The sequence below is a fragment of the Bombina bombina genome, chromosome 6 (assembly GCF_027579735.1).
Source record: "Bombina bombina isolate aBomBom1 chromosome 6, aBomBom1.pri, whole genome shotgun sequence".
NCBI lineage: Eukaryota > Metazoa > Chordata > Amphibia > Anura > Bombinatoridae > Bombina > Bombina bombina.
The window spans coordinates 194,186,040-194,201,489 of record NC_069504.1 but is presented as its reverse complement, the minus strand read 5'-3'; the positions used below and the strand labels follow the sequence as shown (position 1 = coordinate 194,201,489).

At 39.9% G+C, this 15,450-nt stretch overlaps 1 protein-coding gene across 1 annotated transcript in view; it reads left to right on the top strand.

The window, feature by feature from the left end:
- ZNF277 (zinc finger protein 277) overlaps window positions 1-15,450 on the top strand; it is a 543,940-nt gene that overhangs the window by 499,632 nt on the left and 28,858 nt on the right. The window contains exon 8 of the mRNA XM_053716721.1: window positions 11,939-12,006. Coding sequence (XP_053572696.1) covers window positions 11,939-12,006 — 68 coding nt within the window. The remainder of the gene's footprint in view (window positions 1-11,938; window positions 12,007-15,450) is intronic.

Below are 15,450 nucleotides of genomic sequence, written 5' to 3'. Positions count from 1 at the left end.
GAAGGAAGGCACTCACTGGTCTTTTCATCAAAAACTTTATTTAGCGTGACGTTTCGGGGACACACTCCCCTTCCTCAGTCTGAGGAAGGGGAGTGTGTCCCCGAAACGTCATGCTAAATAAAGTTTTTGATGAAAAGACCAGTGAGTGCCTTCCTTCATCGTGTATATTTACCTGCTGGCACCCTGGCATTAGGATTTTGAAAGTGAGAGTGCTCTCTATCTACATATATATATATATATATATATATATATATTATCCAAGTAGATGCACTCCATATAACAATGTTAATAAATGCCAAGGTGCTTTATAGTTAATCCCAATATCATTGCAAAAATAAGCACTCAATGGACTTTTCAGTAAAACTTCACATTTAATGTTCGTAATTTAAAAAGAGAGCATAACGTTTCGGGACCACATGATGTCAAATACAGACACAATCCAAAAAATCTTACCGTAACTACTGTAGCAATTACAAATGTTGTTACTATTGGAAACATTTGCCTCGTAATGAGTGGTATCGATACTTAGTAAACTGGTGGTAGAAGTGTACCTTACGGACACAATATATCATATGATAATAGTTACATTAACAGCAGTGTTAACAATTTATTTAATCTGCAACGATATCCATTACTGTGCATCTGAAGCATTTACATACATAAAATAACATATATACTATGGTTATGTTATGACTCCAAGAACGATCTAATGATCTCAGTGATTATTACTTTAAAATACATGTGTTAAAGCATTACATTATCAACAGACCAATAGCGTCCTTATTACTATACCTGGCCTGTTCTATATGGTCAGTGAACTACTATAATGGTGTTTGGATTATTGCCTAAAGCACTCACATTTATGGGATAGTAGTAGCTATCTATTATGAATTAATATATTATACTACTCTCCCTGACTAAAAGGAAGTCTTTAAGATATTTCAGCATAACCATATTTTGCTGTAACTATACTCATGACTTCTTTCAGTGATTGATTTGTGAAGCCATAATTATTGTGTGATACGGTCCAGACCTCTACATTATTCAACCAACAACAATTGTTGTATACATATGAACTCCTGCTTTTTATTTAAACCCTTATCTATGAAGAGGCTATCATACCTCAGAGGCCCACTAAACTACTTAGATTAAGGGTTACTATTATTCAACTACTCCATCCATGGTTTTAATCTCACACCCATTTTATAATACATTATTAAAATTTAGGTTTTAATTTAGTTGTTTGTTATTTCTGCCTAGTAGTCAGGGCAGCGAGTGCTATATTCGCATTCTTTAGTGGGAATTCTCTCTTCATTCCCACATTCTTGTTGATATGTCAGTAACATATCTAGTACACGTGTTAACTCTTTCAGTAGCTACTACTGTGGGGGTTCCTTTACTTACATTGGAAAGACTTGTTTAATGCGGCCGGGTCAGAGCTGTCAGTGGGATCGAAAGGGCCATTTCTCTGCTGGCATATTAAAGGAAGGTCTAAGTTCCTTATATTTAGCCTGTGTGAGGACTGCTCCACTGTGCTGCGGTGCTGGGTTTAAGTGTTTTTTCACACCGTCTTTTCTGCAGTGCACCCACTAGCTTTTCCGTTCTCCTTAGTGCAGAAGTGGCCATTGCAATGAACAGTGCAGTGGTGGCTATTAGAGTGAACGCTTGTCTCTTTCTGTCCTTCTCTCCTGATATTACAATTATGGAGCAGACTAGAATTGTCCCCTCTTCTATTGTACATTCTGTCCCTTTAGAGTGAAGTTCTGTGGGTTTTTCGCGATCGCAGACTTAGTGTTTGCTTTGTACACTTATGTATGTATGCACTCCTGCACAACTTTGCACTAGTTGTGTGGAAAGTATTGCAAATTCTAAACAAGTTTCTCACGCTGTTTCCTTGCCAGGGCAGTGTCTCTTTCCTTTGAGTGCTGCTCAGGGAGCTAAATGGGTTTTCTCCTTTTTTCAAGGATTACCTCTGTCCTCCTATTGAGTAGATGTTGGGACTATGCCACTTTCAAATAGGGAGAATCATCCTTTGTCTAAGAGTAAGGTGTCTGACCATTTGACTATAGCTTATATAGATTATAACTGTTTAAGAAAGTGGCTTCCAGAGTGACCCTGCATGCACTGTTCCCAATACAAAGATGTGGAGCTGTGTAGACCGGAGTACAGTAAACTGGGGACGGTGAGTGCCAGCCTGCCTTTTTTGCACCACTATTTTCTGGTGCCACCATAACGGAGTGGTTAATTTGAATGTCTACATTTATCTAAAATTATACAGGATTACCCTAAGTGGCGCCCCTTTTGTGTTTCATCTTTTACAGAATCCATGATCGTGGTCTTTGTGATTTAAAGTGGATCTTCTTTGGTGAGTCTAATAGACCACCATTTATGGGACACTGTACTTTTTATATTTTATTTCAGTATCCACTTCAGTGAATTTTAATGTGTTTGCGTATTAATATTCAATAAACATATTAATTGTTTGATATACAACTGGAAATTATAAGTGTTTTGATGCCCCCTTAATAACATCTTTTCTGGGTGGTATCTATGACCATTTGACTGGACTTCTAAAGAAAGTAATTCTGCTTTCTAGAGAGTCAGACTCTGCAGTTTCTGTTTCTTCCTCTGATAAGGAAAATCTGTCAGATTCCTGATTCCTCAGTAGAACAGGATTTGGAATTGTCGTCATTCCTTTGGTGTCAAAGAGCCTCCTTCCTCTGATGACTAGTCTATTAAGCAACTGGATTTGATATTTAAGCTTTCCGCTAAGCCAGCGGATGTATTGCCAGTTACAGATGCTATTTCTGAGGTGCTTTCAAGGAGTGGAACAAATCTGGAATTCTGCTTATCCTGTCACCTAAGTTCAAGTAAATATTCCAAGTTCTTGTAAGTCAATCTGATGTTTGTGAATCCATTTTTAGGTGGATGGCGCCTTTTCTACTCTGGCAAAAATGATCTACACGTCTGTTGGAGGACAGTATGTCTTTTCAAACCTGAATGCCTGCAGTTTTTTATTGTGCACTCACTCTGTCGTTTATGTCTTTTCAGTAAGCCTGGTTCGGATCTATTTGGGCTCCCTGGGTAATAAAAATTGTCTCAGGGGTTCAAAATAGGCTTTCAGGTCAGGTCTCCTCAGGGAAGGTTACTTCTTTCCATATTACCAAGAATTGGTAGAGGCAGAAGCTCTTTTTCAATCTGTGCAAGATCTGGAAAAAATGGGAGTGCTTGTCCCGGTTTCTCTGGCAGATCAAGACCTTGGTTTCTATTCTAATCTCTTCTTAGTGCCAAACAAGTAAAGGTACGTTTGGGCCAAATTTTGATTTAAATTCTCGGAACAAAATTTTACGAGTTTCTACATTTCACAATGGAAACTATTTGTACAATACTGCTGTGGGTTCAGAGGGGTCAGTTCATGACCACGATATATCTGTAGGATGCATATCTGCATATTCCATTTACAGAGACCATCTCAAATTCCTCAAGGATTCTGGGAACTCTCTTGTCCGTGATCAGAATTCAGGAAAGTTCAGTAGTGCTCTACTGACATGGCATTTTGGTCCAAGCTCAATCCTTGTGTATGACATCTCTTCATACTGCGATGTTTAAGTGATAGTAAAGTCCAAATTAAACTTTCATGATTCAGATAGGGCATGTAATTTTAAGCAACTTTCTTATTTACTTTAATCATAAAATTTGCTTTGGTTTCTTGGTATTCTTAGTTGAAAGCTTAACCTAGGTAGGTTCATATGCTAATTTCTAAGCCCTTGAAGGCCACCTCTTATCTGAGTGCATTTGACAGCTTTTCACAGCTAGAGGGCATTTGTTCATGTGTTTCATATAAATAACATTGTGCTCAGACACGTGGAGTTATTTAAGAGTCAGCACTAATTGCATGAAATGCAAGTCTGTCAAAAGATCTGAGATAAGGAGGCAGTTCTGCAGAAGCTTAGATACAAGGTAATTACAGAGGTAAAAATTATATTTCTCCTGTTAAGTGTAGTCAGTCCACGGGTCATCCATTACTTATGGGATATTAACTCCTCCCCAACAGGAAGTGCAAGAGGATCACCCAAGCAGAGCTGCTATATAGCTCCTCCCCTCTACGTCATACCCAGTCATTCTCTTGCACCCAACTAATAGATAGGATGTGTGAGAGGACTGTGGTTGTTAAACTTAGTTTTTATTTCTTCAATCAAAAGTTTGTTATTTTAAACGGCACCGGAGTGTGTTGTTTTTTCTCAGGCAGCATTAGAAGAAGAATCTACCTGAGTTTGTGTATGATCTTAGCGGACGTAACTAAGATCCATTTGCTGTTCTCGGCCCTTTTGAGGAGCGAGGTAACTTCAGAACAGGGGACAGCGGGCAGGTTCACCTGCAAAGAGGTATGTTGCAGTATATTATTTTCTAAGGAATGGAATTGACTGAGAAAATACTGCTAATACCGATGTAATGTAAGTACAGCCTTAAATGCAGTAGTAGCAACTGGTATCAGGCTGATATGTATGTATGTTTACAATTAAGTATTTCTGGGGAATGGCACTTCACTGGGAAAATACTGTATACATATAACTTTTAGCCTAATCTGCAGTGTGAGCGACTAGCAGCAGGCTTTTTAATAACATTTCATAAATTATATTTTAAACGTTTGCTGGCATGTTAATCGTTTATTTATCTGAGGTACTTGGTGAAAAATTGTTTTGGGCGTTATTTTCCACATGGCTGTCGTTTGTTTTGAATTAAAACAGTTTACTGAGCTTCCCTCACTGTTGTATTGTGAGTGGGAGGGGCCTATTTTGGCGCTTTTACTGCGCATTAGAAATTCAGTCACAGTCTGCCTTCTTCTCCCTGCATGATCCAGGACGTCTCTACAGAGCTCAGGGGTCTTCAAAACTAGTTTTGAGGGAGGTAATCACTCACAGCAGACCTGTGAGACTGTGCTTTGACTGTGATTAAAACGGTTATATTTTCAATTGTTATCCGTTTTTCTGATATTAAGGGGTTAATCATCCATTGCTAGTGAGTGCAATCCTTTGCTAACTTTATGCATTTACTGTGAATATTTGGTTTCTATAACTAATCCGGTTCATTGTTATTTCAACTGTGACAGTTTTTGTGTACTTCTTAAAGGCACAGTAACGTTTTTTATATTGCTTGCAAATTTATTTGAAAAGTATTTTCCAAGCTTGCTAGGCTAATTGCTAGTTTGTTTTAACATGTCTGACATAGAGGAATCTCTTTGTGCAATATGTTCAAAAGCCAATGTGGAGCCCAATAGAAATTTGTGTACTAATTGCATTGATGCTACTTTAAATAAAAGCCAATCTGTACATTTTAAGAAAATTTCACCAGACAACGAGGGGAAAGTTATGCCGACTAACTCTCCTCACGTGTCAGTACCTGCATCTCCCGCTCAGGAGGTGCGTGATATTGCGACGCCAAGTACATCAGGGCGGCCATTACAAATCACTTTACAAGACATGGCTAATGTTATGACTGAAGTTTTATCTAAATTACCAGAACTTAGAGGTAAACGCGACCACTCTGGGGTGAGAACAGAGTACGCTGATAATGTTAGAGCCATGTCTGATACTGCGTCACAAATGGCAGAACATGAAGACGGAGAGCTTCATTCTGTGGGTGACGGATCTGATCCAAATAGACTGGACTCAGACATTTCAAATTTTAAATTTAAGCTTGAGAACCTCCGTGTATTATTAGGGGAGGTATTAGCGGCTCTGAATGATTGTAACACGGTTGCAATCCCAGAGAAATTATGTAGGCTGGATAGATACTATACGGTACCTGCGTGTACTGACGTTTTTCCTATACCTAAGAGGCTTACAGAAATTATTACCAAGGAGTGGGATAGGCCCGGTGTGCCCTTTTCCCCCCCTCCTATATTTAGAAAAATGTTTCCAATAGACGCCACCACACAGGACTTATGGCAGACGGTCCCTAAGGTGGAAGGAGCAGTTTCTACTCTGGCTAAGCGTACCACTATCCCGGTGGAGGATAGCTGTGCCTTTTCAGACCCAATGGACAAAAAGTTAGAGGGTTACCTTAAGAAAATGTTTACTCAACAAGGTTTTATATTACAACCCCTCGCATGCATTGCGCCTGTCACGGCTGCGGCAGCATTTTGGTTTGAGTCTCTAGAAGAGACCATTAGCTCAGTTCCATTGGATGAAATTATAGACAAGCTTAGAGTCCTTAAGCTAGCTAATTCATTTATTTCTGATGCCGTAGTACATTTAACTAAGCTTACGGCTAAGAATTCCGGATTCGCCATCCAGGCGCGCAGAGCGCTGTGGCTAAAATCCTGGTCAGCCGATGTGACTTCTAAATCTAAATTGCTTAACATACCTTTCAAAGGGCAGACATTATTTGGGCCCGGTTTGAAAGAAATTATCGCTGACATTACTGGAGGTAAGGGACATGCCCTGCCTCAAGACAGAGCCAAACCAAGGGCTAGACAGTCTAATTTTCGTGCCTTTCGTAACTTCAAGGCAGGAGCAGCATCAACTTCCTCCGCTCCAAAACAGGAAGGAACTGTTGCTCGTTACAGACAGGGCTGGAAACCTAACCAGACCTGGAACAAGGGCAAGCAGGCCAGAAAACCTGCTGCCGCCCCTAAGACAGCATGAAGTGAGGGCCCCCGATCCGGAAACGGATCTAGTAGGGGGCAGACTTTCTCTCTTCGCCCAGGCTTTTGGGCAAGAGATGTCCAGGATCCCTGGGCGTTAGAGATCGTATCCCAGGGATATCTTCTGGACTTCAAAGCTTCTCCTCCCAAAGGGAGATTTCATCTTTCAAGGTTGTCAACAAACCAGACAAAGAAAGAGGCGTTTCTACGCTGTGTTCAAGATCTTTTGCTAATGGGAGTGATTCACCCGGTCCCGCGGTCGGAACACGGACAAGGGTTTTACTCAAATCTGTTTGTGGTTCCCAAGAAAGAAGGAACCTTCAGACCAATCTTGGATTTAAAGATCCTAAACAAATTCCTAAGAGTTCCATCGTTCAAAATGGAAACTATTCGGACAATCTTACCCATGATCCAAAAGGGTCAGTACATGACCACAGTGGATCTAAAGGATGCGTACCTTCACATACCGATTCACAAGGATCATTACCGGTACCTAAGGTTTGCCTTCCTAGACAGGCATTATCAGTTTGTAGCTCTTCCCTTCGGGTTAGCTACGGCTCCAAGAATCTTTACAAAGGTCCTGGACTCTCTTCTGGCGGTACTAAGACCGCGAGGAATAGCGGTAGCTCCGTACCTAGACGACATTCTGATACAAGCGTCAAATTTCCAAACTGCCAAGTCTCATACAGAGTTAGTTCTGGCATTTCTAAGGTCGCATGGGTGGAAGGTGAACGTAGAAAAGAGTTCTCTATTACCACTCACAAGAGTTCCCTTCTTGGGGACTCTTATAGATTCTGTAGAAATGAAAATTTACCTGACAGAGGACAGGTTAACAAAACTTCTAAATGCTTGCCGTGTCCTTCATTCCATTCAACACCCGTCAGTGGCTCAATGCATGGAGGTAATCGGCTTAATGGTAGCGGCAATGGACATAGTACCTTTTGCACGCCTGCATCTCAGACCGCTGCAACTGTGCATGCTAAGTCAGTGGAATGAGGATTACTCAGATTTGTCCCCTATGCTGAATCTGGATCAAGAGACCAGAGATTCTCTTCTATGGTGGCTTTCTCGGCCACATCTATCCAGGGGGATGCCCTTCAGCAGGCCAGACTGGACAATTGTAACAACAGACGCCAGCCTACTAGGTTGGGGCGTTGTCTGGAATTCCCTGAAGGCTCAGGGATCATGGACTCAGGAGGAGAGTCTCCTTCCAATAAACATCCTGGAATTGAGAGCAGTTCTCAATGCCCTTCTGTCTTGGCCTCAGTTAGCAACTCTGAGGTTCATCAGGTTTCAGTCGGACAACATCACGACTGTGGCTTACATCAACCATCAGGGAGGGACAAGGAGTTCCCTAGCGATGATGGAAGTTTCAAAGATAATTCGCTGGGCAGAGTCTCACTCTTGCCACCTGTCAGCGATCCACATCCCAGGCGTGGAGAACTGGGAGGCGGATTTCCTAAGTCGCCAGACTTTTCATCCGGGGGAGTGGGAACTTCATCCGGAGGTCTTTGCCCAAATACTTCGACGTTGGGGCAAACCAGATATGGATCTCATGGCGTCTCGCCAGAACGCCAAGCTTCCCTGTTACGGGTCCAGATCCAGGGACCCGGGAGCGGTCCTGATAGATGCTCTGACAGCACCTTGGACCTTCAAGATGGCTTATGTGTTTCCACCCTTCCCGATGCTTCCTCGATTGATTGCCAGGATCAAACAGGAGAAAGCATCGGTGATTCTAATAGCGCCTGCGTGGCCACGCAGGACCTGGTATGCAGATCTAGTGGACATGTCATCCTGTCCACCTTGGTCACTGCCTCTGAGACAGGACCTTCTAATTCAGGGTCCTTTCAAACATCAAAATCTAATTTCTCTGAAGCTGACTGCATGGAGATTGAACGCTTGATTTTATCAAAGCGTGGATTTTCGGAAACAGTAATTGATACCTTAATACAGGCTAGGAAACCTGTTACCAGGAAAATTTACCATAAGATATGGCGTAAATATTTACACTGGTGCGAATCCAAGAGTTACTCATGGAGTAAGGTTAGGATTCCTAGGATATTGTCTTTTCTACAAGAAGGTTTAGAAAAGGGTTTATCTGCAAGTTCTTTAAAGGGACAGATCTCAGCTCTGTCCATCCTTTTACACAAACGTCTGTCAGAAGTTCCAGACGTTCAGGCTTTTTGTCAGGCTTTGGCCAGGATTAAGCCTGTGCTTAAGACTGTTGCTCCACCGTGGAGCTTAAACTTAGTTCTTAACGTTTTACAGGGTGTTCCGTTTGAACCCCTTCATTCCATTGATATCAAGCTGTTATCTTGGAAAGTTCTGTTTTTAATGGCTATTTCCTCGGCTCGTAGAGTCTCTGAGTTATCGGCCTTACATTGTGATTCTCCTTATCTGATTTTTCATTCAGACAAGGTAGTTCTGCGTACTAAACCTGGGTTCTTACCTAAGGTAGTCACTAACAAGAATATCAATCAAGAGATTGTTGTTCCATCATTGTGCCCTAACCCTTCTTCGAAGAAGGAACGACTTCTGCACAATCTAGACGTAGTCCGTGCCCTGAAATTTTATTTACAGGCAACTAAAGATTTTCGCCAAACTTCTTCCCTGTTTGTAGTTTATTCTGGACAGAGGAGAGGTCAAAAAGCATCTGCTACCTCTCTCTCTTTTTGGCTTCGTAGTATAATACGTTTAGCCTATGAGACTGCTGGACAGCAGCCTCCTGAAAGAATTACAGCTCATTCTACGAGAGCTGTGGCTTCCACGTGGGCCTTTAAGAATGAGGCCTCTGTTGAACAGATTTGCAAGGCCGCAACTTGGTCTTCTCTTCATACTTTTTCCAAATTTTACAAATTTGACACTTTTGCTTCTTCTGAGGCTGTTTTTGGGAGAAAGGTTCTTCAGGCAGTGGTTCCTTCCGTGTAAAGATCCTGCCTGTCCCTCCCGTCATCCGTGTACTTTAGCTTTAGTATTGGTATCCCATAAGTAATGGATGACCCGTGGACTGACTACACTTAACAGGAGAAAACATAATTTATGCTTACCTGATAAATTCCTTTCTCCTGTAGTGTAGTCAGTCCACGGCCCGCCCTGTTTTTTATGGCAGGTCTAAAATTTAAATTAAACTCCAGTCACCACTGCACCCTATAGTTTCTCCTTTCTCGTTTGGTTTCGGTCGAATGACTGGGTATGACGTAGAGGGGAGGAGCTAAATAGCAGCTCTGCTTGGGTGATCCTCTTGCACTTCCTGTTGGGGAGGAGTTAATATCCCATAAGTAATGGATGACCCGTGGACTGACTACACTACAGGAGAAAGGAATTTATCAGGTAAGCATAAATTATGTTTTCTATAACAGTGTTGGTTATGCAAAACTGGGTAATGGTAAATAAAGGGATTGTCTATCTTTTTAAACAGTACATTTTTTTGGTGTTTAATATCCTTTTTTTAAGAAACCATGACTGGAAGAGTTCTTTGGTTCCACTCACCAGAATTGCCTTTAAAGGGGGGTCTCTGAATGGAGATTATAAAGTCTTTTCTCAATCAATTTATCTGGGTAACAGGACCAGACATTCTCACCTTTGGTGGATATCTCATAGGACTCTGATTCAGGGAGCATCCTTTTTAAGAAAGGCTGTGGTAGTTATTTCATTAGTCGCCAGTCTTTCAGGATTGGGGGCCGTCTGAAAGGCAAAAGGAGTTTGCTCATCTTAGGAGGGGAGGTTGCTGATCAATGTGTTGGGACTCCGATCGATCTTTAGGGCTCTCTAGAGTTGGCGTCTTCTTAAGAGAGAGACCTACCGCTGTTGCATATATAAATAAAAAAGGGGGAACCACTAGCAATGAAGGTGGTTTTTTCACATTCTAGTGTGGGAAGAGCAAAATCAGTGTATCATTTTGGCCTTTCATATTCTGAGAGTCTACAAATTTTCCCCAGTTTATCCTGCTTCTCCAAATTATAGCTCGGACCAAGCAGGAGAAATCTACAGTACTTCTCATTGCTCCAGCTTGGCCACACAGAACCTGCTATGCATATCTATTCAGATTTCCTGCCCTTCGCCTTGGTCTCTTTCATGATCTTCTGTCTCAAGGTCCATTCTTGCACCCAGATTTATAGGTTTTAAATTTGATGGCATGGAAATTGAAGCCAAAGAAGTTTTTCTGAGTCTTTTGTTTAATCGCTTATTCAAGCAAGGAAGCCAATCACTTGAAAAGATTTATCACAAAGTGTGGTAGGTCTTTTTGCTTGGTGTGCTTCTAAGTGTTTTTTTGCTGGGATTCTTTTCGAATTCCAAGGATTTACAATTTTTTCAAGCTGGTTTAATTAGGGTTTATCATCCAGTTTTTTAAAGGGTCAGATTTTGTCCTTTTTCCGTGTTGTACTCTTAAAATTGCCAGATATTCAAACCTTTATTCAGGCTTTTGTAAGGATTAGGCCTGTGGTTAGACCAATGGCTACTCCATGGAATCTCTACTATATAAATGTAGCCACTAATCAGCAAGTGCTACCCAGGTTCTGAACCAAAAATGGGCTGTCTTCTAAGCTTACATTCTTGCTTTTTCAAATAAAGATAGAAAAAGAACGAAGAAAAATTGATAATAGGAGAAATTTAGAAAGTTGCTTAAAATTGCATGCTCTATCTGAACCAAGACAAAAAAAATGTAATGACCTCCTGGTTTGAATAAATATGCATTTATTTGAGTAGAGGTTCATGGCAGCCACTACATACACATCCGAATTCTATAACGATACCGTAATCTATTAGGGGTTAACCCCTTTTTGCAATAGAGTTTAGGGAAAAAACACTATTTTTTACAACCTTTTTTATAATAAAAATATGCACTTTTTTACACTTTTTAAAGGGGAGATTTTTTTCTATAGTTTGAATCTGCTGGGTCTCTGAAAAAAACAATATATAATGGGTAGGTTTATCACGGACAATGGCATACAGTAAGGGTTAAATATGTGCAGCAACTTGAGACTCCAGAAAACACCAGCACAGGGGTGGAAATAGCTCATCAGTATATATACAGTATGTATGTATATATATATATATAATTATCTAGCAATCAAGCTATCTATCTTCTATCTAACTTTCATCTATCTATCATTGATTTCAATCTATTCATTGAGCTCAATTAGGTTAATTTTTATGATGTTTAATCTTTATGATGTTCATTAGAGCCTTATTTGCCATTAACTTTAAATGCAAGATGGGAAGCTAAGTGTTTTTACTTTATGATAACTGATATGTTTGTTAGTGAAACTAGTAATGTGTTACATTTTTCAGGAACTTGGAAAAAGTTGGGAAGAAGTGCAGTCAGAAGATGATCGTGAATTAGTGGAAAACAAAGACGAGTAAGTAGTTGCTTGAAAAATTACATGTGAAAAATCAGGACATGTTGCATGTAACCAGAATACTAGTTATTGTTTTATGCTATTAGATAATATTACAAAAGTGTAAGAATGTGTTTGTGTTCCTCACAGACATTAATGGTTGGTTAAAAAAAATCTTAATCTTTAAAGGGATGAAGATTAGTAAGAATTTAGTTAGACCAAATTTAAACAAGTTTCATTTTTTCACAAGGCTATTCCCTGCAAAAAGGGTTAAAGGGACAGTAAAGCCAAAATTAATCATTGATGATAGAGTGCTAAAGACATGTGAACCTTCCTCAGGTCCTATAAATCCACCTAGGTTTGCCCCTTAACAAAGAATACCAAGAAAGCAAAGTGAGTTTTACAACAGATGTAAATTGGAAAGTTGTTTTAAAATTGCATGCTCTGTCTGAATCATGAAAATTAAATTTTGACATAGTATCTACATCTAACCTTCTGCTTCACTGTTTGTATCAGGTGCAGTGGGTGGTGAGGAGCAAGGGAGGGAGGTGGATAGGCGGCCCATCGCCGGGGACGACGACAATACGCTGCATCATTTTTTTTTTACTGGGAGGGAGGGATCCACTACACTATGACAAGGGAATTATGAGAGGGGAGAAGGGGCCCTACAGAATGATCGCTTGGACAGGGGAAGTGTGGAGGGTGAGGGGGGCCCTATACTACGTAAACAAAAACAATGTCAAAGCCATGCATGTCTGCTGTTTCTGAGCAATATGGAGACCCCAAAGAAGCTTTTTACAACCATTTGTTTTATGACTGCATTAGTTGTGTGTAAATAATTTCAGTGAGAAACACAAAGTTTGTGAAAAAGATACCGATTTTTTTTTTTTATATGATTGCATTTGGCAGCGAGACAGTGGCATGAAATATACCAAAACTATCCTAGACCAATACCTTGGGTTTGTGTATTACAAATATATATATATATATATATATATATATATATATACTTTTGATAGATAATAAAAACAACAAGGCTCCATTTCTGTTTAAATGGAGTGATAGCAAAAACGCTAAAAATTCTCTGGTACTTTGGCCTAGTTTTTCTTTAAAATTCCCACTCCTTAAGGGTTAAAAACAGTTGAAGTTGAGCAATAAAGTGCAATTAATTGCTCCTGAGAAGTACTCAGTGGGGGAGCTGATGATGAATTGTGTTATTGTATATCCACCTATCGCTGGCTATGTCCTGCTTTGAATAGGCACGAGTGACCAGGTGCATGACTTTAAACATGCTTTAAAAAATTGAAGCAAATAGATTGTTTCCTTGTGGACTATTTGACCTCAGAACACACTTAAAATCTTTTCCTATATTCTTTTGAAACAATGAATAAAGACATATCTCCAAGAAGAGGTTGAAAAATGTCTTCTCTTATAATAACTAATGGCTATTGGGCTTTGCTGGAACACCAGTTTATTTTTTATTATAATACTGCCATTTATCTTTTCCTTCACCAAAATGTGTCTTTGGAGGATAAAGAAATTAGGGAATAAGCTAGGCCAGTATTTTTCAACTCTAGTCCTCAAGTACCCGTAACACCAGTCAACACAGTATATTTGCATAATCAACAAATGCAAGATAACAAGACAATGCAATAGCACTAAGTCTGAACTTCAAATGAGTAGTAGATTTTTTTTCTGACAATTTTAAAAGTTATTTCTACTTCAACTCCCCCTGTACCATGTGACAGCCATCAGCCAATCACAATACGCTTATTATGGGAATTCTTGCACATGCTCAGTCAAATATAAAAAGACTGCACATTTTTTAATAGAAGTAATTTGGAAAGTTGTTTAAAATTGCATGCTCTCTCTGAATAATGAAAGTTTAATTTGACTTGAGTGTCCCTTTTACTAGAGCACAGGTTACGTAATCAGCTGATCAGTAACCATGGTTACTAAACTGTTCTCACCCATCAGCTGATTATTTCACTTGTGCTCTAGTTATTGTGAAAACCTGGCCTGTTGGGGTACTTGAGAACTTTAGATGAGAAACAGTGAGCTAGGCTATATAGTAGAGCCGCTTTTAAGGGTTATTTAACATTTTGAAATATATAGGAGGTGGCTTACAAGTCAGGATATGTTTTTTGGATAAAGTTATATTATCCAAGTAGTGATATATGTAATCAACAAAAGATAGGTGTCAGCAGTGAGTGCCTGAAAACTGGAAAGCAAGATGTGACCATGTTAAAGGCCTATGGGTGATTAAAGGGATACTAACCCCACATTTTTTATTTCATGATTCAGATAGAGCATGCAATTTTAAGCAACTTTCTAATTTACTCCTATTATCAATTTTTCTTTGTTCTCATGTTATTTTGATTTGAAGAAGCAGTAATAAAAGGTTAGGAGCCCGCCCATTTTTAGTTCAGCACCTTGGTAGAGCTTGCTGATTGGTTTGCTACATTTAGCCACAAATCAGCAAGTGCTACCCAGGTGCTGAACAAAAAATGGTCAGGCTCTAAAGCTTACAGTACTGCTTTCTCTTGTTAAGTGTAGTCAGTCCACGGGTCATCCATTACTTATGGGATTATATCTCCTTCCCAACAGGAAGTTGCAAGAGGATCACCCAAGCAGAGTTGCTATATAGCTCCTCCCCTCACATGTCATATCCAGTCATTCTCTTGCAACTCAACATAGATAGGTCGTTGTGAGAGGTCTGTGGTGTTTTTAAACTTAGTTTATGTCTTCAATCAAAAGTTTGTTATTTTAAATGGCACCGGAGTGTGCTGTTTGTTCTCAGGCAGTATTAGAAGAAGAATCTGCCTGCGTTTTCTATGATCTTAGCAGAAGTAACTAAGATCCACTGGCTGTTTCTCGCACATTCTGAGGAGTGAGGTAACTTCAGAAAGGAGAATAGCATGCGGGGCCCCCCTGCAAACGAGGTATGTGCAGTAAATTACTTTTCTAAGGAATGGAATTGACTAGAAAATACTGCTGTTACCAATGTAATGTAAGTACAGCTTTGAATGCAGTGGTAGCGACTGGTATTAGGCTGATGAGTGTACATGCACTGAAGTATTTTTCTAGGGAATGGAATTTGTCTAAGAAAATACTGTTAATGCTGAAGTAATGTTTGAGCCTTAACTGCAGTAAAAGCGACTGATAGCAGGCTTATTAATAACACTTCATAATCTTTTAATGTTCAAAACGTTTACTGGCATGTTAATCGTTTTTTGTGAGGTACTTGGTGATAAAACTTATTGGGGCATGATTTTTCCACATGGCTAACGTTTATTTCTGCATAGAAACAGTTAACTGAGATTTCCCACTGTTGTAATATGAGTGGGAGGGGCCTATTTTAGCGCTTTTTTGCGCAGTAAAAATTCAGTCACAGTCTTCCTACTTCATCCTCCATGATCCAGGACGTTCCTAGAGAGCTCAGGGGTCTTCAAAATTCATTTTGAG